This window comes from Brassica napus, chromosome C5 (genome assembly GCF_020379485.1).
Source record: "Brassica napus cultivar Da-Ae chromosome C5, Da-Ae, whole genome shotgun sequence".
Taxonomy (NCBI): Eukaryota; Viridiplantae; Streptophyta; class Magnoliopsida; order Brassicales; family Brassicaceae; genus Brassica; species Brassica napus.
The window spans coordinates 45,081,649-45,104,840 of NC_063448.1; the positions used below are offsets into that span (position 1 = coordinate 45,081,649).

General features: G+C 35.7%; 5 protein-coding genes across 17 annotated transcripts; 4 read left to right on the top strand and 1 right to left on the bottom strand.

Moving 5' to 3' along the window:
• The first annotated feature begins 128 nt into the window (after positions 1–128).
• LOC106446825 (uracil-DNA glycosylase, mitochondrial-like) lies at positions 129–2,242 on the top strand. Its single transcript, XM_013888633.3, has 7 exons — positions 129–629; positions 727–956; positions 1,039–1,197; positions 1,290–1,320; positions 1,429–1,564; positions 1,651–1,734; positions 1,885–2,242. The coding sequence occupies exons 1-7, from the start codon at positions 359–361 to the stop codon at positions 1,949–1,951; spliced, it is 978 nt and encodes a 325-aa protein (XP_013744087.1). The 5' UTR covers positions 129–358; the 3' UTR covers positions 1,952–2,242.
• A 38-nt stretch (positions 2,243–2,280) lies between these two features.
• LOC106446823 (protein S-acyltransferase 11) lies at positions 2,281–4,976 on the bottom strand. Its single transcript, XM_013888631.3, has 4 exons — positions 4,278–4,976; positions 3,564–3,786; positions 3,171–3,469; positions 2,281–2,990 (listed from the first exon to the last, which is right to left on the bottom strand). Exons 1-4 carry the CDS (start codon positions 4,293–4,295, stop codon positions 2,505–2,507), a joined length of 1,026 nt encoding a protein of 341 aa, XP_013744085.1. The 5' UTR covers positions 4,296–4,976; the 3' UTR covers positions 2,281–2,504.
• Positions 4,977–8,106: 3,130 nt separating this feature from the next.
• On the top strand, positions 8,107–12,347 carry LOC106446820 (nucleolin 1). The gene is given in 21 exon segments (XM_048757529.1): positions 8,107–8,272; positions 8,373–8,415; positions 8,567–8,712; positions 8,978–9,028; positions 9,109–9,203; positions 9,285–9,384; positions 9,482–9,564; positions 9,663–9,753; positions 9,880–9,971; positions 10,054–10,305; positions 10,381–10,387; positions 10,576–10,617; positions 10,704–10,746; positions 10,964–11,091; positions 11,234–11,284; positions 11,381–11,433; positions 11,510–11,606; positions 11,699–11,839; positions 11,934–12,025; positions 12,106–12,270; positions 12,272–12,347. Coding segments are annotated over 21 exon segments (1,881 nt in total). The 5' UTR covers positions 8,107–8,239.
• Positions 12,348–13,180: 833 nt separating this feature from the next.
• On the top strand, positions 13,181–17,448 carry LOC106387558 (nucleolin 2). Of its 12 annotated transcripts, none has more exons than XM_022714645.2 (21): positions 13,182–13,333; positions 13,439–13,481; positions 13,782–13,924; positions 14,078–14,143; positions 14,224–14,316; positions 14,430–14,522; positions 14,615–14,704; positions 14,786–14,842; positions 14,959–15,054; positions 15,148–15,249; positions 15,336–15,416; positions 15,512–15,544; positions 15,623–15,721; positions 15,800–15,853; positions 15,954–16,054; positions 16,136–16,253; positions 16,341–16,426; positions 16,508–16,607; positions 16,704–16,795; positions 16,862–17,139; positions 17,233–17,448. In XM_022714645.2, the coding sequence occupies exons 1-21, from the start codon at positions 13,301–13,303 to the stop codon at positions 17,256–17,258; spliced, it is 1,884 nt and encodes a 627-aa protein (XP_022570366.2). In that variant the 5' UTR covers positions 13,182–13,300; the 3' UTR covers positions 17,259–17,448. The 12 variants fall into 12 exon arrangements, with proteins under 12 accessions (XP_048612875.1, XP_048612876.1, XP_048612879.1 ...); XM_048756921.1 differs by having other exon boundaries at positions 15,803–15,853; positions 15,960–16,054; XM_048756920.1 differs by having other exon boundaries at positions 13,183–13,333; positions 15,803–15,853.
• Positions 17,449–19,226: 1,778 nt separating this feature from the next.
• LOC111212991 (DEAD-box ATP-dependent RNA helicase 51-like) lies at positions 19,227–23,046 on the top strand. Of its 2 annotated transcripts, XM_022714651.2 has the most exons (13): positions 19,227–19,387; positions 19,679–20,069; positions 20,172–20,357; positions 20,530–20,715; positions 21,017–21,100; positions 21,348–21,389; positions 21,461–21,529; positions 21,615–21,914; positions 22,004–22,042; positions 22,128–22,232; positions 22,307–22,375; positions 22,475–22,600; positions 22,688–23,046. In XM_022714651.2, the coding sequence occupies exons 2-13, from the start codon at positions 19,707–19,709 to the stop codon at positions 22,847–22,849; spliced, it is 1,731 nt and encodes a 576-aa protein (XP_022570372.1). In that variant the 5' UTR covers positions 19,227–19,387; positions 19,679–19,706; the 3' UTR covers positions 22,850–23,046. The 2 variants fall into 2 exon arrangements, with proteins under 2 accessions (XP_022570372.1, XP_022570373.1); XM_022714652.2 differs by lacking the exon at positions 21,348–21,389.
• Positions 23,047–23,192: the final 146 nt, after the last annotated feature.

The following is a 23,192-nucleotide window of genomic DNA, read 5'->3' on the forward strand; positions in this document are numbered from 1 at the left end:
TGATAGACCAAGATTGTGTGTTATCTTTTTATAGAAACCAAATATCAGAGATCCCCTCATCTCTTTGTAAAAATCTTGATTTGTCTAAGATCCCTTTTGTTCATGTTCTTTTCAGGAAAACTACCATAGTTAATTGAAAGAAACATGTTCCTAAATTGCAACTTCATCCAACTAAAACTGGAAGTGTAGATTGTTCTTAAAAAAGGTGCAGACATACAGCAACGAACCGGTTGAAACCGGTTTGTAGCGTCGTCGCTTCCCGCCATTTTAAAAAACTCTCTCCTCTGGATCTAACCGGGAATAGCAAAAAAGTTGGAATCTTTCTTCTTCCTGAGTGAATTTGATATCTGAAACGGAGATGGCTTCGCCGACATCTAAAACTAAAACCCTAATGGATTATTTCCAACCTCCCAAACGCCACAAATCTTCTTCTTCCTTTCCCGCTGTTTCCGCCGCCGGTGGCTCCCGCGGTTCGGATTCTGCAGCAAAATCGCCGCCTCGCGTAACCGTCGCCGACGACTCGTCCGGCCTTACACCAGACCAAATCTCTCGCTCAGAGCTCAACAAATCCGTAGCCAGATCCAAGCGCAACCTCGCCCTCTGCTCCGAGAAGGTCGCAAAAGCTAAAGGTTTGTCCTTTTTAGTTGATTTGTTGTCTTCTTGCGCCGCTCTCCCATTACAGTAGCTAGAACCCTCTGGTTTAGATTGATTTTGAAAATTGTGTAGGTGAAGGAAGCTGCTACGTGCCATTGACCGAGCTCGTAGTTGAAGAATCATGGCTCAAAGCTCTCCCTGGAGAATTGGATAAGCCTTACGCCAAGACCCTTTCTTGTTTCCTTGAACGTGAGATCATCATTGACGGTAAAGCCCCTCCTATTTACCCGCCGCAGCATTTGGTTTTCAATGCTCTAAATACAACTCCTTTTGATCGTGTCAAGGCTGTTATTATCGGACAGGTACATCATCATTTTTGAAGGAACAATGGTTTTATTGGTTTCTTGTTATGGTACTTTAAGTTCTGATTTTGTTTGATTTTAGGATCCTTACCATGGACCTGGTCAAGCTATGGGTTTGTCTTTCTCTGTCCCTGAAGGAGAGAAGCTTCCTTCTAGTCTTTTGAATATATTTAAGGAGCTTCAGAAAGATGTTGGCTGTTCTATCCCTCGTCATGGCAATCTACAGAAATGGGCTGTCCAGGTAAATATGCATCTCTCTGCTTATTTGTTACATCAGTTTTCATTTTTTACTCGGAGAAGATCTTGGAATTCATATTTGACTTCCTCTTTTAGGGTGTTTTGCTGTTGAATGCTGTTCTCACAGGTAATGTGACTAAAGTCTATCATCCCCCGGTGACGTTATAAGTAAGTATATGAACTGTCATTAGTCAAATCTTCTCACATATGTTGGTTTTTGTGCCTTGTGATTCAGTAAGGAGTAAGCAGCCTAATTCACATGCAAAGAAAGGATGGGAACAGTTCACCGATGCTGTTATTCGAAGTATCTCACAGCAGAAGGAAGGTGTTGTCTTTCTCCTCTGGGGAAAATACGCTCAAGAGAAGTCCAAGTAGACTTATTAGTTTCTCTGACGCCTATGCATTTCCGTTGCTTATCTTGTATGAGACTTCAAGCTTTTTTTAATGATCATTGCAGGTTGATAGATGGGAGTAAACATCACATTCTCACAGCAGCTCATCCGTCTGGTTTGTCAGCGCATAGAGGCTTCTTCAATTGCAGGTTAGCTCAAGTCCACTAAACCCTTTTACTCTCTCTCTCTCCCATGCCCATTCAAATGCATAGTGTAACCAAAGTTTCCGTGCGTCTGCATAACATGCCATGACTTGCGCATTGAGCTTATGTTGTCATTAATGTTCCACGTTTGGACAGGCATTTCTCTCGAGCGAACCAGCTACTTGAGCAAATGGGCACTCCCCCTATAGACTGGCAACTCTGACCTCAGTGTTAAAGCCAGGAGGAAGTGAAGAGTGCTCTTGGGAAGCCAACCATTTTTGGTGAACAAAGCTTGAAGCTTTAACAGTTCAATGCTCTCCTTTTGTGATTTATTATGTTATCATGGCAGTCTAGACGACTAAGCATACGCTGTTAGTGTACCCGACTATTTGACAAAGTAGTTGCAAACTGTATCTTCATTTTGTACTCTTTGAAGAATGTTGTGTAGTTTATTAGTACTGCTTAACTGTAGAACTTCCTTGTTGCTACAAAGCATGGAAAAGTTAAAAAAGTATCGATGGTGGGGATATGTTAAAACTATAAACAAGTGCGTGAAAGATAGCCAGAGAAGCTTTGAGCTGGCCTTAAGTCACTGATGATGATGTGCTACAAAATTTCTATGGCATGGAAACAAAATTTACTATATTCTATGAACATTAGTTTTCACAAACGAGATACAAACTTTGCTCATCTTCATTACCTGTTAGCTCCAAGTATGATTAATGATTCTCAATAACCAAAAACAAGCTCATTGACTCACCATTCTCCTCTTCTTCTCATGTCTTATGTCTCTTCCTCAAGTTCCTTATAGTTGGCAAGTGCCTCTCAATCAAAAGTGGACATCCAAAAAACGTCAAAAGATTCCCACAGCTCTTTTCACCATCTTCCTCGCTTCCTTGAGAACTCAAATGGCTCAAGTAAGTCTTCCCTTCATAGATATAGCTAAGCTGCTGCCATAGCAAAACACTCAACCCAATGGCCACGGAAACACTCGCCACAAAGAGGTATAATAGAACAAGGCCTCGTACAGAGATGAAGATAGCGTTGGATATGTAAGCAAGCACGATACTCTTCACCCCTCTCAGAATCGATCCACTATTATTAGCATGTGATGATGCATACGCTGCTCCATTTTCTAGGGATGGCAAGATATGAATCAGGGAGTACACACACATAACAGAAGAGTAGCTTGTGCTTATAATGGCCGAGATAAGAAAGGCGACGAAGTTTTTGTGATTGCCCGCACCAACACAGTTACCAATCTGCAAATACAACACAAGGAGAGTCATTAGCCTTAAGCTCTTAACTAGCAAACAAGGACACAGGTCAAGGTGTTGATCAACAAATCTAGTAACTAAGTCTTCTATGATTGTTACAACACAAGGAGAGTCATTAGCCTTGGTACTAAGTCTGTGATTCATATGTGACACCATGAGACTTACAAAGGGGCAATGATGATCCATGTCGAGGACGCACATGCCACACGTGCGACAGTGATGGGTTCTAGGTGACTTTGGTTTGGAGCAGGTGTGACAAAAGGTATAGTTGTTGAGTGTGCCGTTCCCTACTCCAGGGTGGGTTCCATAAACAATATCAATCGGTTTCCCCGCGCATTTAAAAGCAACAACCATGAATGTAGATAACGTTGAGATCGCCAGAGACACTGCTATAACAGAATGGAAAATCCCGCAAGCCAAGCTGATGGAAAACACGACCGGATAAGCTGCCCAAATCCCACCACCTGCAGTTTATTACCCAAAACAGAGTATATTTAACAGGATAATGGCAGATATCTAGATTTATGTGGTTCTTTTAGATGATTTAGAGGAACTTACATATAACAAAGAGCATGAAAACAGCAAGAATAACGACAAAACACCGGTCACGTATACGTCTTAGCCCAAGGCTTCTGGTTTCAGGTCTGACTGGATTCTGATTCGTGATTGCGCCACACCAGCCACACTTGAAAACAGGTGCGTATGATGGAAGAACTAGGTTCAGTCCACAGCCCCAGCAGATTGATTCATAATCTTCGTTTATGGTTGTAACAAAACTCCCCTGGAGACAAAAAAAAAGAAGTAACCGTTATATATTTGAGGGCCTAACGCTGTTTCTCAGTTCGCTCTTTCAAACCATTGCAAGAGAACAATCCCACTATGCTTTATTAACTCTAAAATCAGTATCAGATGCAGTCACTAGCGCATAACCTCAAATGTATAAACAGTAACACACAATAACACTAAGACATCCCAGCTTCCTGATTGTCCTAAACTATATTATGTTCCCTCAGCATTTCTCTACTAGATACCAATGATTCTGAACTTAAAAACCTTCCTATTCAGGAAGCAAGCTCAGATACAAAGGATTTGCATCACTAATTTACAAGACCCTATTGGCATTAATAAGCGTTTTCCAAAATCCACACTGTGACCAGCTTCGATCTCCTAACATCAGTAAAGCAATCTCAAGACTGCATTCACACACACACACACACACTCAGTGAAATGGACCAGAGAGAGAGAGAGAGAGAGAGAGAAAGTTCCACAAACCTGGGAAGAGTCTTCCATGGCTTCTTCTTCAGTAATCCCACGAGAGTCAAGAATCAGAAACCCAAATAAGCTCTTTCTTTATTGAAGAACCAAACAAAACCCAAAACGTGTTTCCCCTCTTAGCTTGGGAACGAGTCTTTGCAATCAATGCATCAAATCACAGAAGACAATCCCATGAATCATCTGGGTAATAAAGGTGTAATCAACCAAAGCAAACGGAACAATGAACAACCACGTTCTCACTCACTGATTCCCTCTGTTACAATATTCGAAAGCTCCAATCTTGGGGGGTGGGGGAGGTTCAACGTTGTTGATTCGCAGTAACAACACAACTATCAGCTCCCCTTAAAGCTACGACCTTTACGAAAAGATCCGATGGTTTGTTGACCTCGAGCACGCACAAAGGCATCCGATTCTTGACAAGTGTTTTATCGGATACACGTCTGATGAGATTAACAAACTAAAATTTCTACTCTCTCTCTATCGCTCTCTTTTGCGCTAACACTGTTGAACAATCTCCGGTACCGACCCGACGGCGGCGTAAGACACCGGGAATTTTTGATCGGAAGTAAGGGAGAAGAGATAAGTCTCTGAACACAGCGGCGATTAATGAAAATTACTTTTTGCTTGTTTGTAGATTCTATGACTAGTTTTTTGTTTTTTGTTTTTCCAAAATTAGTTTTCATCCAATCAATCAAGATTTTAGATTTTCTATTTTTCAGGAAAACTAGATTTGCACCTCTTTAACCATTTTGTACATAAAAACTAGAACCCACATTTTATGGGTTTTCTACTAGTACTACGACTGTTTTCATCTTTTTGCAATACATTAATTAATCATGTATTATGTATAAAAGAATCACATCTACAAATTTTAAAAAGGGAGAATTTGCTATCTAACCAAATTTTGAAGTAAAATTAACAAGACATTATTAACAAACTAATATTTAACTCCTCTTTGGTTATATTTTTAATAACAAATTTTGATATAGATTGACACTCGCAACTTGACTTCCACGGATTTGTATTAAAATTTATCTTTGTATCTCATCATGATAAAAAAAAAGAGTGGACATGTCATGGACATGAATGAATTTACAATCAAATCTTTATATATAAAGTAGAGTTGTCAGGCTGCCACATCATCAAGAAGCATGAGCATCTTTGGACACGTGTTGTCTCACTAAACCAAACGTATATTTTGTGTAATCAGTTATCTCATTCTCCTTTTTTAACTAGGCTTTTATTACATTTTTGTATTAAACCCAATCCTTTGAAAAAAAATATCAGAACCCACATAACATTAGGTTTCTTCTTCCTCTACTCTTACGACCTCCTATCGAGGACTCATATATAAATATTGTATAATATATTAATCATATGTCTCTATATGTGAATATTCCTTATATGGAGATGATACGAGAGCTTACCCTCTTATGTATATAAACCTTTTGTGAGATTAATAAGACGGCACGAGATTGTATTCTCTCTTTGATATGGTATCAGAGCAACAAGGGTTCTTTGTTCATAAAGAATTAACCAAAAAATAAAATAAAAAAAGAGAGAAGAAAATTTTGCAGAAAGAAATGATGGAGACACAGAAAGATGACGGAGGGCTTGCGGAAGGCAGCGGCGGCGCTGGTATGTTGAAAGGGATGGAGAAGAAAACTCTGTCACCGTTTTACCTTCATCCATCAGATGGACCAGGAAACGTGATCACGACAGTTCAACTAAAGGGATAAAACTATGAGGATTGGGCAAAGCATGTGCGGAACGCCTTGCGCACCAAGAGAAAGTTGGGTTTCATTGACGGAACACTAACAAAACCAGAAAAAGAGGATGAGATAGAGCAGTGGGATAAGACACGAGACAAAAACAATAAATTGATATAAAACTTAGTGTTTATAAGTTTGAAGAGATTAGAGAGAGGTTGAAGAGTTTTAGAATGATGAACATTATATTTTTATTGCAGCCATTTGAGAGAATGAGAGAAAATGTGTAAATTTTTCTATATAGGGAGACAAAAAAATCCAATTAGGTTAAATATTTTTGATTCAGACGACTTACTTGTAAATCACCCAGAAGACTTTAATATTTTTAGCGGGAAACTAAAATATTTTTATCGGGAAACTAAAATAGAAGACTTTTTCTAGACAAGTCGTCTAGTTTAAATTATTTAAGCGGAAAAATAATTTTTGTAAAAATTTTAGGCGGGAATATTTGGACGACTTACATGTAAGTCGTCTGCTTTAAATTATTCACCAGACGACTTACAAGTTAGTCGTCTAGACCCTAAACATAACTCCTAAACTTAATTAACTAACTAAACACTTCATAAAATCAAATTAAACTTTAAAAGTGTTTAATATACACAAAAATAAACACTTATAGGTAAAAAAAAAATTTAAAAAAAAATATTCAAGCTTTCCAAAATCTAACCCTAAGAATACATACAATACTACAACATCTGTTGTCAAACCATAAAACCAAATAATATCATGATTAACTACTTTCACTCATATATGCTGAAAACTATTCAATTTAATTATATCTTAATTCACATTACTTAAAACTGTTTATAATTACAAGATTTTAATATTTCATTTGTCAAAATATTTTTTAGAAAAAATATTTTTAAGATCAACTACACGAGACGGCTTACTTGTAGGTCGTCTAGACGACTTCCAGCATCTCAGACGACTTACTGAGACTATATTCGTAAAAATGGCTTATGTTTTTTTGTTTGGTCACATTGGGCTTACTGTAATTTCACAAGGCTTTTAGGTTAGTTTTGCATTTGATTCAAATTTGAGTATACTTTGGCAATCAAAGTCAAGTTTTGAGTCATATTTGGAAAACCCCCCATAAATATTTTACTATTAAGAACATTTTAATTTATTTTAAAATCAAAAATAAAAAAAGCTAAAAACCAAAATCTAAACTCAGCATTCATGTTTTTCCAAAACTAATATCTACTGCAAAATCAAAAACTAAAAGTCAAAATCTAAAATCCAAAAACAAAAAACTTAAAACCAAAATCCAAAATCTTGAAACCAAATAAACAATCATGGGGGAATTTCAAAAATACATTTTTCACTAAGTGACATAAGACTCTTATACACGTGTTCTCTATATATAATAAATAATTATTTAAATAATAAAAAAATAAAAATGATTTTTTTATGTTTTCGAATTATACTTTTTCAAATTTGAACATTTTTAATTTTTTTTTTGAATTTTTTTCGATTTTTTCTTCAAAATTTCTTTTTGAAAACCGAAAATTATGTTTGAAACTATTTTTTATTTTTTTTTTATTTTTTGAAATATTTATTTATATATTTATTAGATACTTAAATTTCACATTCCAAAAAGTCTACCATACCCTTCAACTATAAATTTTAAGTTTAGATTAGTTAACCTTAAATGTATAAATGCTTTTTATACTTCATTAAAAAGTAAAGAGGTAAAAGTGGTTAGTGTAACATGAAAAATAGTACTATAAATATGATTTTTGCGGTAATTTCCCAATAATCATCCCCTTAGTTTACCGGTAAGTATTTTATTATATTTTTTTGGTCCCACTATTATGACTTTAATTATTTATGTTACTGTAATGGATTAAAACCCCTAAGTTATGTTTCTAATACAGCCCAACACAAACTAACATTAATTAATTTATATGAGACTAGATTAATGCGTATTATTTTTAGAAATCAGTAATGCAAAACATATCATTTTATTTAAAAAAAAAATCAAAACTTAATAAAAATAAAAACATGAAGAAAGCATATTTTCCAATTTTATCCTTTTATCTGACAAAAAAAACATTAATTGAAAGTTGGTAAAGCTTGGGAGTCAAGTGTCTAAGTACTAATCTTACTTACAAGCCTTAAACCCCCAAACCTCTTTTAGCAGCAAAAATCACTCGAAAACCTAAGCACCCGTCATCTCCAGCCGTGGCCATGGTCAAGTACAAGAAAGAATCGGTCACCAAAGTAATAATCATCTTTCTCTCCCATGTCTTCGCCGTCTGTTTTGTCTGAATTTTTGGGGAGTGATCTAAATTAACTCTGTTTGGTTTTGTGGGATTCCTAGGTAGAAGCAGCACCTGCCTCAACGAAGAAGCCATCCAAGAAAAGTAAGAGTCTTTTTTGTTTGTTTGTTTGTGGGGTTGTCTGTTGCTTCGATGTTTGGCTCTGGCGTGTTTGAAGTTGTTTAGAAGAGTGCTTCAGACCCAACACGATGTTTGGTTTTGACTTGGCTGTTTTCGTTTGTCTTGTGTGCTTTAGGTAAGAGAGATGCGGAAGTTGATCTGGACATCCAAAATAATCCCAAGAAGCAGAAGAAAGAGTTGATTCAAGCTGAGAAAAAGGCACCACCACCAAAGAAGGTAGAGACCAGCAATAGTTCTGATTCTAAGAAAGAACTCAAGAAGGTATAACTTCAATTCACTTGATGATGTGTAAAAGCTTTGGTTAAGTTGACTTTTAGTTGATATGTTAAAATCACATCCGGACTAAGAAAGTCCTTGCTAAGAAACCTATATCTGAGAAGGATGACTCATCCTCTGAGGAGATATTAACCGCTTCATAATTCATAAAACATTATTTTTATGTATCCCCTATGACCTGTATAGAATGTAGAATAAAAACATCTTTATTTGAATTTTAAATCAATCATTTAATCTAAAAAAAAAACAGGATACTGATGTTGAAATGGCAGAGGCAAAGCAGAAATCAAATGCAAAACAAGTAAAAACTCCATCCTGTTGAATTGGGGCTGTGAATTGTATTATGTTTTATGACATGTTTTTCTTCTTCTTAATCATAAGACGCAAACCAATGAGACACCAAGCACTCAGGCTCGAGGAGGATCAAATCAACTATTTGCTGGAAATCTTTCATCTAAAACTAAGAAATCTGACTTGTAAGTGCACATAAGTGTTTTTTTTCTTCTTGTTCTTCCAATAGAGTGCTGTTATTTGATACTTCTAACTCATGAAAACAGAGAGAAATTCTTCAAAGGAGTTGGTGGTGAAATCAAAGTTGTTAGACTTGCTAGGGGATACGCGCATGTTGAGTTTGCTTCCGTAGAAGCAGTTCAGAAGGTAAGTTGCTATTCTTTAGTCTTTACTTTGGAGTCTCGTTATATATTGATGTTGGATTGCGAATATGTATCGTTGGTTGTTTGTTTGGAATATGTAGGCACTGAAACTGAATGGTAAACCATTACTAGGCCGCAAGATTAAGCTTGATGATTTTAACAAGAATCCTGCTCCACGAAGCAGGTGCTTTTTCTTACCTGCCTTAATACAAAACATTAACATGTTGTGAAAGTGAAAGTTGGTTTGTTTATATGATTGTTTTGCTGGGGGGATATTTGCAGCAATGCTGATGGTAACTTCCAGAGAGGAGAAGGAAGCCAAGTTAAAACGATTTTGGTTAAAAAAAACGGCAAGTATGTGGGTGAAGATGAAGTATGGATCCTCATCTTCAACTGTTCTTTAAGCCAATCTTTTCTACATGTTGCAATAGCTGTATATTTTGTGTAAATTCTCTGATGAAAAACATTAAAAAATAATCTGTTGCGAAACATTGCACAGATGAAAACTGCCTTGAGAGATCATTTTAGTGCTTGTGGAGAGATCACAAGGTTTGCTATTCCTTGTGATCAAGATACTGGCGCCACCAAGGGGTTAGTAACAACTCTTCTTTGGTGAATGATAATGATGATGATGATGATACTCATGGGAACATATGTTATCTTAATCTTTCAGAATGGCTTTCCTAGGTTTTATCAACGAGGATGGATTCAACAAGGCGTTGGAACTAAACGGAAGTGAACTGGGAGGACGGAACATAGTGGTGACTGAAGCTAGCACAAGAGTACAGAACGGAGATCGAAAGAGTGGGCGTAGACAAGGACGTAGACGCGGACGTCCACTCAGACAACGTAGACGTGACAGCTTCAAAAAAGGACCTGGAAAAGGCAATGGTGAGACCGTAGAACACCCAGCAAAGCAAGTGTAGTTGCCTCTGTCTGTTGCAGGGAAGAAGAAGATCCGTCTTTGATGACTAGTGGAAAAGCTTGGCTCTTCTTTTAGTCGCCCAGTTTTCTATTATTGTTTTTTGGTCCCTATACTAAGAGTTATTTATGTTATTGTAACGGATTAAAAAAAAATAGTTTTCTAATACAGCCCCAATACAAATTAAACATTTTAAAAAACACGAAATACACAGCTTCCCTAAAACCCCCAAACTCTTTTCGCAGCCACTCGAAAACCCTAAACAGGCAGTAGTCGCCAGCCATGGTCAAGTCTAAGAGAGAATCCATTACCAAAGTAGAGTCATCTTTCTCTCTCTCCTTCTACCTCTTTTGTCTGTAATTTTGGGGGTAATTAATCGAAACTATGTTTGGATGTTCTAGGCTGAAGCAGCACTTGACTCAAAGACGAAGCCGTCGAAGAAAAGTAAGATTCTTCTTTACTTTTATCTTCGTGGGTGTTCGATGTTTGGGCTCTGGCTTAGTGATTTTGTGTGTTTGACTCCCTCTGTCTGGACGAAGATGAAAAGGCAACAGCTTTTTGTTTTGTAATTGAATTGATTGTTGGCGCTTTGTGGTTTGTGTACATTGAGTACTTCAGACCAAACACGATGTTTGATTTTTGACTTGGTTGTTTTCGTTAGGTAAGAGAGATGTTGAAGTTGATTTGGACATCCCAAAGGATGCCAAGAAGCAGAAGAAAGAGTTGATTCAAGCTGTGGAAAAGGCACCACCAAAGAAGAACAACAAGAAGAAGAAAAAGAAGAAGAAGGTAGGTTCTTTCTTCCACCAAGCTATTTTCTTTATTATTATTTTTTTAGTTGCATAAATGTCAGTCAACTTGAAAATATAGGATTAAAGTATATCTTTATTCTAACTTGAAAATCTATCTTTTAATTAAAAAAAAAACCCAGAATGCTAATGTTGAAATGGCGGAGGCAGAGCAGAAACCAATTGCAAAACAAGTAAGAACTCCATCCTGTTATACTGGATTATCAATTGTATATTCCTTAGTTATGGTTATTGTTTCATGTAAATGTTTTAATTGTTAAATCTTACAGCCCAAGACGTTATTTGCTGGACGCCTTCCCTTTCACATTGAAAAATCTGACTTGTAAGTTGCATATACTCTTCTTCTTGTTGTTCTTCAGATAGAATGCTTGTAATACTTAATATTAACTCATAAACAGAGAGAGTTTCTTCAAAGAAGTTGGTGAAATCAAAGATGTTAGACTTGCTAAGGGAATCGCACATGTAGAGTTTGCTTCTGAAGAAGCAGCTCAGAAGGTAAGTTGCTCTTCTTTACGTTGGAGTCGTTCGTTACATTGGATGTTGAAATATGACTGGATGTATCCTTGGTTGTTGTTTGGAATATGTAGGCAATGAAACTGAATGGTAAACCATTACTAGGCCGCAATATTCTGCTTGATTTTGCTAACGCGAAGCCTGCTCCACGTCCACGAAACCTAGTCAAAACGATTTTTGTTACAGGATTCAATAAGTCTCTGAGTGAAGATGAAGTATGATCCCCTCCCCTCATCTTCAACTTTCTTTAAACCAATTTCTTCTACATGTTTACAATAAAATTAATCTGCGTTCTGAAACATTGCACAGATGAAAACTGCCTTGAGAGCTCATTTTAGTGATTGTGGAGAGATCAAAAGGATTTCTCTTCCTTATTACCAAGAGACTGGTGATAGCAAGGGGTTAGTAACTCTTCTTTGCTAGTTTGGTGAATGATGATGATGATGATACTCATGGAACATATGTTTTCTTAATCTTTCAGTGTGGCTTACCTAGATTTTAGTGAGGATGGATTCAACAAGGCAATGGAACTAAACGGAAGTGAACTAGGAGGACGGAACATAGTGGTGATTGAAGCTAGACCAAAAGAAAAGAATGCTGATCGAAATAGTGGTGATGACAGCTCCAAGAGAGGACCTGGACGTGGCAACGGGTGACAGCTTCAAAAGAGGACCTGGACGAGGTAATGGTGAGACCGTAGAACACCCAGCAAAGCAAATGTAATGGAAGAAGATCGTCTTTGATGATTAGTAAAGAGCTTGTCTTTTCTTTCAGCCCTTTTTACCTTTTTATGAGAAAAAAAACTTAAAGCTTACATGATGAGTTGGATACTCTTGGATATATAGTTTGTTTTTTTCTTTACTAAAATTTTTGCGGGTGTGACATTTTTACCAGTAGAAACTTTGAATGAATTCCTTAAACTCATGGCTTCACTAATTGTCTTTTTATTATTGGTCAATTCCTTTTATTTAAAATTTAATTATAATAGTTATATTATAGTATGAAATATTTTAGTTAAGATATTTTATCAATATGGAGATGTTTTTATACTCTTTTGTAAGATTTTCAATAGGGAGAATTTGTATTTGAGAAAATTAGTGTTATGTTTAGACTATTTCTAATAGATTTTGCTATTATATTTTTCCAAAATAAATGTCAAGATATTTAATATATATCTATAAAATAGCATTATGTTATTTTCTTAGAAATATAAATAAATATTTTTAAATATATATATATATATATATATATATATATATAAGAAAAGTTTATTTATATTTTACACTTAAATCTGTACTGAAACGCATAATTTAAAAATAAAAATAAACTAAAAACATGAAAAGTATATTTTACAGTTTTATTTTTTTTCAGACGGAAGATAAAATATACACTTGTTTATCTGACAAAGAAACATTAATTGAAATTTGTAAAGCTTGGGAGTCAAGTGTAAAACAAGCATAAAAAAGAAGAAAATATACAATTTCTTTATTTGACAAAAATACGAAAGATTAAAAAATTCTAAAACTTGGGAGTCAAGTGTCGTCTAACCATCGACTGTCACGTGGACGTATAAATACTAATCTTCTTTACAATCCCTAATCACCAAAACCCTTTCGGAGCAGATCGCTCGAAAAACTAAACAGTATCCGATCGTCATCATCTCCAGAGCAGTCGCCATGGTCAAGTCTAAGAAAGAATCCGTTAAAAAAGTAATCATCTTTCTCTCCTTCTAGCTTTGATGTCTTCGCTCTCTGTGCTGTCTTGATTTTTTGGGGGTGATCTAAACTCTGTTTTGTTTTTGGGGGATTTTCTAGGTCGAAGCAGCACCTGTCTCAACGACGAAGCCATCGAAGAAAAGTAAGTGTCCTTTTAACGTTTTGGGTTCGTAGCTGTTTGTTCGCTGTCTGTCTCTGGCGTAGTACTTTCGTGTTGTAATTGATGATCGGGGCTTTGTAGTTGTTTACATGAGTACTTAAGATCCAACAAGGTGTTCGATTTTGGCTCAAACATGGTGTTTGATTTTGACTTGTTTTCTCTGGTTCCGTCTGTTTGACGACGATGAAGGCGTTATGATTGATTGATTATTGGTGCTTAAGAAGACCCAACACAATGTTTGATTTTTGACTTGGCTGTTTTCGTTCGTCTTGTTTGCTCAAGGTAAGAGAGATGCGGAAGTTGATCTAGACATCAAAAAGAAGCAGAAGAAAGAGAAAGAGTTGGTTCAAGCTGAGAAAAAGGCACCACCACCAAAGAAGGTAGAGACCAGCAGTAGTAGTTCTGATTCTGAGGATGAAGTCAGGGTATAACTTCAATCATTCACTTGATGCTGTGTAGATCTTTGGTAAAATTGACTTTTTGTTGATATGTTCAGAACTTTTGTTAGGTTTGACTTTAAATTACTTAACAGTTTTATTTGATTACTCACGTTAAATCTATTACTTTTGAAAATTCAGACTAAGAAAGCCATTGCCAAGAAACCTCTATCTAAGAAGGATGACTCATCTTCATCTTCGGATGAGGTATTAATCACATCATGATTCGTTAAACATTCTATTGATGTTAAAGGAATCAACATGCTTCACTTTTGTTTTATTATCAGGAGGCTGTCACTGTGAAGAAGAAGCCAGCAACCCTTAAGAAAGCCAAGGCAGAGAGCAGCTCATCTGACGATTCTTCTTCTTCTTCAGACGAGGTATGAGTTACATTGTTACAGTGTTGGAGAAGTTTCATATCATATGCTTAATTGCTGGAGAATTGTCGTCTCATAAGACTAATCTGTATTTTTTTCTGGATAAATTATAATAGGAAGCCGCCCCTCCGAAGAAGCAACCAGCAGTTGTTACGAAAGCCAAAGCAGAGAGCAGCTCATCTGAGGATGATGAATCTTCTTCAGACGAGGTATGAAATGCAGCAAGCACTACATGCTTAGTTAAAATGTTTGTGTTATGTCACACTAATCTGCAATTTGTTTTTCGATAAATTATTATTAGGAGGTCGTCCCTGCTAAGAAGCAGCCAGCAGTTGTTAAGAAAGCCAAGGTAGAGAGCAGCTCATCTGAGGATGAATCTTCTTCAGACGAGGTATGAGTTGCGTCAGTACATGTTTAGCTCAATGTTAGGGAATGTCATATTCATCTGTATATTTGTTTTATGATTTATTAGGAACCAGCAGTTGTTAAGAAAGACAGCTCATCCGAAGAAGAATCTTCTTCAGACGAGGTATGAATTGCTTCATTACTTGTTAGCTCAATGCTAGAAAAACTTCATGTCTTATTCTTAAGTTCTGCTTAGCACATATTCTTTAGTTTGCAATTTCTTTTATAAAACGTTTTTAGGAATCCGTCCCTGCGAAGAAGCAACCGACGACTACTCTAAAGGCTGCCAAGGCAGAGAGCAGTTCATCATCGGAGGATGAATCTTCTTCTGACGAGGTAAGGATTGCATAGTCATGTTAATTAGCTTAACGTTACAGGAATATCATATACTGACTTTGTTGTCACTGTCTGTTGATAAAACATAAATAGGAATCTGCCCCTCCAAAGAAGCAACCAACAGTTGTCAAGAGTGTCAAGCCAGCTGCAAAAGATTCATCATCCTCAGAGGATGAAGACTCAGAAGATGAGAAGGTATGGAAATGCATTGTTACTTGCGTTCAGAAACACAATCAGCAGGACAGAAAAGTGAATTGTTTGTTTCTTTTATTTTTGTATAGAAAAAGGAACCTGCCACAAAGAAGCTTCCAGCTGCTGCTAAAACCAAATCAGACTCATCAGAGGAAGATTCTGATGATGAGGTTTGTTACACAGTTTCTAGTTCTTCGTACACTTTTTAACAGATAGTTTCCTTGTCTTTTAACTTACCTAGTCCATAACTTTGCCTTACTTCCAGGAAAGTGATGATGAGAAACCTCCTACAAAGAAGGTATTTATTTATTTTTTATTATTTTTAGTCACACAAGTGTCAGGAAATAGAGGGAAACTGGTTTGCCTTGTTATGCAGGCTAAAGTTTCTCCAACAAAAACTTCTAAACAAGAAAGCAGCAGTGGCGAATCTAGTGAGGAGGAGAGTGAAGATGAGAAAGTAGCTCCAAAGAAAAAGGTAACGTGTACTTTTATGTAGAATGTAAGATGATACATCATTATTCTAACTTTAAATCAATCTTTTGATAAAAAAAAGCAGGATACTGATGTTGAAATGGCAGAGGCAGAGCAGAAATCAGAGGCAAAACAAGTAAGAACTTAATCCTGTTAAATGAGGCTGTGAATTGTATTCCTTGGTTATGGCTACATTTTATGTAATCGTTGTAATGTAATAACTCTTAATCTTACAGCCGAAGACGCCAACTACTCAGAGACCAACCACTCAGGCTCGAGGAGGATCAACTACACTATTTGCTGGAAATCTTCCCTTTCAAATTGAGAAATCTGACGTGTAAGTGCACATACGTGTTTTTTTTCTTAATGCTCTTCCGATAGAATGCTGTTATTTGATACTTATATAACTCATAAACAGAGAGAATTTCTTCAAAGAAGTTGGTGGAATCGTCGATGTCAGATTTGCTTCACATCCAGATGGCCGTCTTAAAGGATACGGGCATTTTGAGTTTGCTTCTGCAGAAGCAGCTCTGAAGGTAAGTTGCCCTTCTTTTCTTTGGAGTCGTTACCTTTGATGTTGGAATATTACTGTGAATGTATCGTTGGGTGTTTGGAATGTGCAGGCATTGAAACTGATGAATGGTAAACCATTACTAGGCCGCACTATTAGGCTATCTGATGCTAACGCCAAGCCTGCTCCACGAAGCAGGTACTTTTTTCTTACCTGCCATACAAATAACATGTCGTTTATATAATTGTTTTCCGGGCTAAATATCATTTTGATTTGCAGCAATGCTGATGGCAACTTCCAGAGCAACCGCAAAGGAGAAGGAAGCCAAGTTAAAACGATTTTTGTTTCAAAATTCGATAAGTCTGTGGCTGAACGTGATGTATGGATCCTCATCTTCAACTTTCTTTAAACCATTTTCTATCTATGATGCAAACATTTAAAAAATAAAATAATAATCTGTTGTGAACATTGCCAGATGATATGTGCGTTGAGAGAGCATTTTAGTGATTGTGGAGAGATCACAAGGATTTCTTTACCTTGTGATCAAGAGACTGGTGCTACCAGGGGGTTAGTAACTCTCTTCTTTGGTGAATGATAATGATGATACTAATTGAACATATGTTTTTATTTCAGGATGGCTTATCTAGATTTTATCAACGAGGATGGATTCAACAAGGCATTGGAACTAAACGGAAGTGAACTGGGAGGATGGAACATATTGGTGCTCGAGGGTAAACCAAGAGGATGGAATTCTGATGGAAATAATGATGGTGATCGTTTCACAGCTACTAGGCCCGGTCGTCGCCCCCCTGGAAGAGGCATTCCTGGTCGTAGCCGCCCTGGAAGAGCTCCTCCTGGTCGTGGTGACCGTAGAACACCCAGCAAACCAAGTGTATTTGCTTCAGCAGAAGGTCTGTTTCTTCTCTACTCGTCCCTTGAAGCTTTTTGTGACTTGTAGAATCTCTTCTCGTAAACTTTTGCTTTTGTATATATTGTCGTTGCAGGGAAGAAGATCGTCTTTGATGATTAGTGAAAAAGCTTGGCTCTTCTTTTATTCTAGTATCTTTCAGCCCTTTTTTTGCCTAGTTTATGAGAAAAACTCTAAAGCTTATATGATGATTTGGTTACTCTTGGATTTAGTTTTGTTTTTGTTTGCTTAAAGTTTTGCTGGTGTGACATTTTTACTTTGGTAGAAACTTTTAATGAATTGCTTAAACTCATGGCTCGTTTTATTGTTGGTCTAATGTTTTATTTAAAAGTTGATTATAGTCTTCATATTATATTATGAAATTTTTTTGTTATGGTATTTTCAATACGGAAAGTTGGTATTTGAGAAAAATTGATGTTATGTTTAGACCATTTCTAATACCCTAGGAGAGGTTTAAGGTTTGAGTCTTAACATTTGCGAGGACCGGGATTAAACAACCAGTACTTCTTGTTAATGGCACAAAAAATTATGAATTCGATTTCTGATGGGTCTATTTCATGTGATGTTTTGTTAATTTTTCAAATGTTTGTAAATTTTGTTTATTGGTCTTGCAATTACCACAAGATTTTTTTTCTGAGTCTTGCAATTACGCAAGATTTTTTTTTGCGTGGTTTAACTTCACTTGCACAATATCAATATCGTAAATAATTTCTCCATGTCCACTGTTTCATTACTATATATCAAGTATGCTTAACTCTGAATATAACCAACAATTAAATAAATACACTTAAAAAATATATAGATAACCAAAACAATTTTGTTAAACCTTTTAATATATATACCATAAATAGGTATCACAATTCACCTAATTCAATGGCGAACAAAATAATTGTAAACAAATAATAAGAACTAGATTATGATCCGCGCCTTGCCCGAGATAAACATTATATATAAAAATTATTTTATTTATTATATGTTATTACATATTATGAAATAATAAATATATATTGAATAATTAAAAGTTAGTAACTATTACATATATAATTAAATTGGTGCGAACGTATAAATCAATTTTATTAATCCAAACAATTTTTTTTTAAAATTTGATAGGATATGTAACTAAATTTAAATGATATTAACATACATAGTATATTTTAAATATTAATGTCTATTAAATGATGTTTTCTACTCATATGTTTTTTTATCATGTGTATCTTTAATAGCAAAAACTTTAAATTACTGATAACAAAATTTTCATTGTGAGATTAATAATTTTAGTAATTTATAATTTTAAAAAATATATCAATGTTAGTTCAAAACTTTTATCAAAAAAAATTATTCAAAGTAAATTTTGAAATTAAAATATTTATTTATTCAATATGGTTTATAGTTTAGTTTAGAATGATATATATACATATATATTTTTAATCTTAATGATTAATTAAATTAGACTTTTATTTATATGATTTTGTAATCATTTGTATTTTGTCATAACAAAAATTTTAAACCATGGATCGCAAAATTTGAATGTGAGACTTTTAACAGTTTTAGTAATTTATAGTCGTTTTTTAAAATTCAAAATATAACATATACAGAAAAATCTAAATTTTTATAATATGATTATTGTGATTTTTTTAAATTTTTTTAATAATTTAAAATGAAACAAATTTGATAGAAGATATATTATTTTTTTATCAGATCTTTATTATTCAAAATCATTAATTGTCATATATACTTTAGCCACATTAGGCAATTCTGTAATTTTTATTTAAAGAAATAATAAATGACATTACTAATGAATTTATGGTTAGTTTAATAAAAAGCTTATAATATAATTAGATGGACCAACGTATTTCTCTAATAATTCTAAGAATCATTCTAGTGATGACACGTGATTATAAAAATAAGTTGTAATGTTTCACAAATAATATATAGGGGATGGATATGCAAAAGAAACAATAAGAATGGATATAAGTTTGCATTTCGTTTGATCGAAATCATTGTTCTTTAACGTTTGTTGGGGTCTAAACTGAAACAAACGTTATTTATAAGGTTTTTTTTTTCCATACGAATTAAGCTGACTGTTTAAAAAAAAAAGATTTATTAAAAAAAACAACACAAGTCAAACGTTACAAAGAAAGACTCGTTAAACCCTAAACCTTTTCTCTCCACCCTAAACCTTTTCTCTCCGCCGCGTTCTCACTTTTCTCCACTGCTCTTCACCATCGCATGTAAGTTTCTTTGCTGTTTATTTTCTTCCAGTATCACTTCCTTTTACGGGCTCTTACAAAACCGTACACACCTTTTAGTTTGGTAATACAATCCTAAAAAGTTTTTGGATTTGAGAATCGAAATTGTCGGTTTCATTATTAATTGCGAACTCGTTTGATGGAGAAACCTTGGTTTCGGTCGGCTTGCATTGTCTGTTTTGGAACTGGTCCCTCTTTATGAGATTTTTATAGTTACTCTCGAAATTGATATTTTTTTTTCAATTTAATATAGTCTCTGTATTTTTGATGCAGAGAGTTGATTAACTGAAAGAGAGCAGACATGGTTGAGCTGGAGAAGAAATCCAGTGATGAGCTCAAGAAGAGAGTCAGGAAGCGAAACCGTGGGAAGAAGAACGACCAGCAAAAGGCGGAAGAAGAAGAAGAAGAAACCCACAAGGTAGAGGAAAACGCAGATGGAATCCAGAACAAGATGGAGAAAAAGGTTAAGAAAGTGAAGAAGCAGCAAGGAAGAGGCAAAACTGATGAAGATGAAGAAGAAGAGGTGGAAGCAAATGAAGAAGAAGAGAAGAAGATGGTGGTTGTTGGTAAAGGGATAATGACTAATGAGACTTTTGAATCCCTTGACTTATCTGAGCAGACTTTCCAAGCTATCAAGGCCATGGGCTTTGAGCACATGACTCAAGTACGTAAAAAAATCTTGAACCTTTTTTCTCATATTTAGACCAGGTTTTGAATTTCTTGTGGTATGTTTCTTAAGTTTCTTAAATCATTTGCTATCATTTAGATTCAAGCTGGATCAATTCCTCCCCTTTTGGAGGGGAAAGATGTTCTTGGTGCTGCTAGGACTGGTTCTGGTAAAACCCTTGCTTTTCTCATACCGGCTGTAGAGTTGCTCTTTAAAGAGCATTTCTCTCCTCGCAACAGGACTGGTGTCATCGTTATTTGCCCCACAAGAGAACTTGCTATTCAGGTAATTTATCTACCATACTGTCATTGTCAGTAGATGAGTCCTGTAATAAAAAATCTGTGAGTTTCTCATCTTTCATGTAGTTGACTGACTCATTGTAATTACATTGGTTTTGTAAAGTGTGAATATTGTTGTACGTTCCCATTTTTTCACTGTACTATTTTTGATATTGCAGACAAAAAATGTGGCGGAGGAGCTAGTCAAGCATCACTCGCTGACGGTCAGCATGGTTATTGGTGGCAATAACAGAAGGACAGAAGCACAACGTATTGCAAATGGTTCTAATTTGTTGATTGCAACCCCTGGGCGTCTTCTTGACCATCTTCAACACACAAAGGGTTTCATTTATAAACACCTCAAGGTACTCTCCTTTTCAGTGTTCCATTTGGACCGTGTTCTTGTCTTATTTTTTGGGGAAGTAGATGTTGTAAACTATTACTGTTGAGCCACATAGACATCTTTTCTTATAGATAAACAAAGCAAGTAAAAGAGCCATAGATGAATGGTATACACCAGCTTATGATGTAGTCATTTTGCCGCCTTTTGATTGAACTAGAGAGCGAAAACTTCAGAATGTTTGGCTTATAATTAAATTTTTGGCTTGAGCTGTATTTGTAATAATATTGGATATTTATCTTTGCATGCGTTCCTGTAAATTGCAGTGCCTTGTGATCGATGAAGCTGACAGAATCCTGGAAGAAAATTTTGAGGAAGACATGAATAAGATTCTAAAGATTTTACCGAAGGTAAATTATCTCTCTGGGTCTTAATTAAGGTTTAATAAGAATAGAAATGAGAAACTAGATAAATTATAACCTTTCAGTATCATAGATCCCTTCTCTTTGCTTTTTGCTCTAAGTTTTCCTATAAATCAACATGGCATTGTATTGCTATTATCCTCGGCCAAAACCCACTAGTGAAATAGTTTTGTTGGATTATGTATGTTATGGTTTGGAGTTTGTTGTGATTAAAGTTATAACTACGTATATGCAGACTAGGCAAACCGCACTATTCTCTGCCACTCAAACCTCCAAGGTTATTTTCTTTTAGCTGCGGTATTGTCATTATTAGTACTCGCTGTTTCTTACTCTTTTGAATCGTTGCAGGTTCAAGATCTTGCTCGGGTGTCATTGACCTCTCCTGTTCTAGTTGATGTCGATGACGGTAGACGCAAGGTATGAATCAGAAACATTCTGGTAATGAAAATTTAACGAGCATGCCATGAAGTTTTTAACTTAAATGATTTTCCAAAACTTTTAGGTGACAAATGAAGGATTGGAGCAAGGCTACTGTGTTGTTCCGAGCGAGAAAAGACTTCTCCTCCTAATCTCTTTTTTGAAGAAGAATCTAAACAAAAAAATAATGGTGTTCTTCTCGACGTGCAAGTCTGTACAGTTCCATGCCGAGATCATGAAACTAATCAACGTGGAAAGCTGTGACATCCATGGAGGACTGGACCAGAACCGAAGGACTAAAACCTTTTTTGACTTTATGAAAGCAGAGAAAGGTATTCTGTTGTGTACTGATGTGGCTGCTCGTGGTCTTGACATTCCTGCGGTGGTACGTATACACACTTGGTTCTCTCATTGATTATAAATACTCAAATAGTATTACTGAAAACATATTGTGTTGAATCTTATTATCTGTAGGACTGGATTATACAGTATGATCCTCCAGACAAGCCAACGGTAGGAGAAATACTTAAGCTCATATACCTCATCTCTATGTTTATGTGAATCTTTGATTGTTTGTGGGTGTTGTTGTTGTTTGCAGGAGTATATCCATAGGGTTGGCCGAACAGCTCGTGGAGAAGGAGCAAAGGGAAAGGCATTGCTTGTCTTGATACCTGAAGAGCTTCAGTTTATTCGTTACCTTAAGGTATTAATTGTATCTTGGAATTTTTTTGTGGGTAAACAACCTACTTGTTTATTGATTTGTACTCTAATCAACAGGCTGCAAAAGTACCTGTAAAAGAGCTTGAGTTCAATGAAAAGAAGCTTCTGAATGTCCGATCCGCCCTGGTAATAGTTCTGATTCAGTCTATTTGTTGGTGAATGATTTTGCATCTGTAGCTGGATTAGTTGTAACAACACCGTTCTTTTATTGTACTCGTCATGCAGGAGAAGTATGTAGCCAGTGACTATAATCTGAACAAGACAGCCAAGGACGCGTACAGGGCTTACATCGCAGCATACAATTCACATTCTCTGAAGGACATCTTTAATGTTCACCGGCTCGATCTCCAGGTATTGTTCACACACGTATAAACCATTGTTCTTGCAATATAACTTTGTGGGTTTTCATATTTTTTTTGTAATGGGGGGTTGTGACAGGCGGTTGCTCTATCGTTCTGTTTCTCATCGCCGCCAAAAGTGAATCTGAACATAGAAAGTGGAGCTGGGAAGGTGAGGAAAGCTAGGAATCAGCAAGCGCGTAATGGCTTCTCTCCTTACAGTCCCTATGGCAAAGTCAGGTCCACACCCAAAGAGGCATGAAGTGTCTCCACCGGCCTAAAAGATTAGGACTGCCTGGAAAACCTTTTCTTATTTGTTTTATAAAAGTTACCATCAAGTTTTGTTACCATAAACTGTACTCTATTTTTTTTTTTAATTTAGGTTAAATATTTCTTGTAATACTTCAGTTCTATTTGTTATATGAATTGTTTAATTTATTTAAGGCAATTTCTTCACTACCAAGTTTAATTAATGTATATATTAACAACTATAGTACTGTGATTTTTAATTGAAATGAAATGTTTCTTGTAGAGTACTTAACATGTATTGGTTGCGTTAGTGGCAGATTTCTCTAAATATTTTTTTTTTTCTGAAACAAACACTA

Excerpts from the sequence above, each read along its gene's own strand:
- LOC111212991 (XM_022714651.2), top strand. The coding sequence starts at position 19,707 with ATGGTTGAGCTGGAGAAGAAATCCAGTGATGAGCTCAAGAAGAGAGTC. Across the intron at positions 20,358-20,529 it reads CAAGAGAACTTGCTATTCAG|ACAAAAAATGTGGCGGAGGA; the intron begins GTAATTTATCTA and ends TTGATATTGCAG. Across the intron at positions 22,233-22,306 it reads AGTTTATTCGTTACCTTAAG|GCTGCAAAAGTACCTGTAAA; the intron begins GTATTAATTGTA and ends TCTAATCAACAG.
- LOC106387558 (XM_048756917.1), top strand. The coding sequence starts at position 13,301 with ATGGTCAAGTCTAAGAAAGAATCCGTTAAAAAA. Across the intron at positions 13,334-13,438 it reads AGAAAGAATCCGTTAAAAAA|GTCGAAGCAGCACCTGTCTC; the intron begins GTAATCATCTTT and ends GGGATTTTCTAG. Across the intron at positions 15,854-15,953 it reads AGAAATCAGAGGCAAAACAA|CCGAAGACGCCAACTACTCA; the intron begins GTAAGAACTTAA and ends TTAATCTTACAG.
- LOC106446823 (XM_013888631.3), bottom strand. Across the intron at positions 3,470-3,563 it reads TTTCATGCTCTTTGTTATAT|GTGGTGGGATTTGGGCAGCT; the intron begins GTAAGTTCCTCT and ends AATAAACTGCAG. Across the intron at positions 2,991-3,170 it reads TGGATCATCATTGCCCCTTT|ATTGGTAACTGTGTTGGTGC; the intron begins GTAAGTCTCATG and ends TTGTATTTGCAG.
- LOC106446825 (XM_013888633.3), top strand. The coding sequence starts at position 359 with ATGGCTTCGCCGACATCTAAAACTAAAACCCTAATGGATTATTTCCAA. Across the intron at positions 1,321-1,428 it reads GTTGAATGCTGTTCTCACAG|TAAGGAGTAAGCAGCCTAAT; the intron begins GTAATGTGACTA and ends CTTGTGATTCAG. Across the intron at positions 1,735-1,884 it reads AGAGGCTTCTTCAATTGCAG|GCATTTCTCTCGAGCGAACC; the intron begins GTTAGCTCAAGT and ends ACGTTTGGACAG.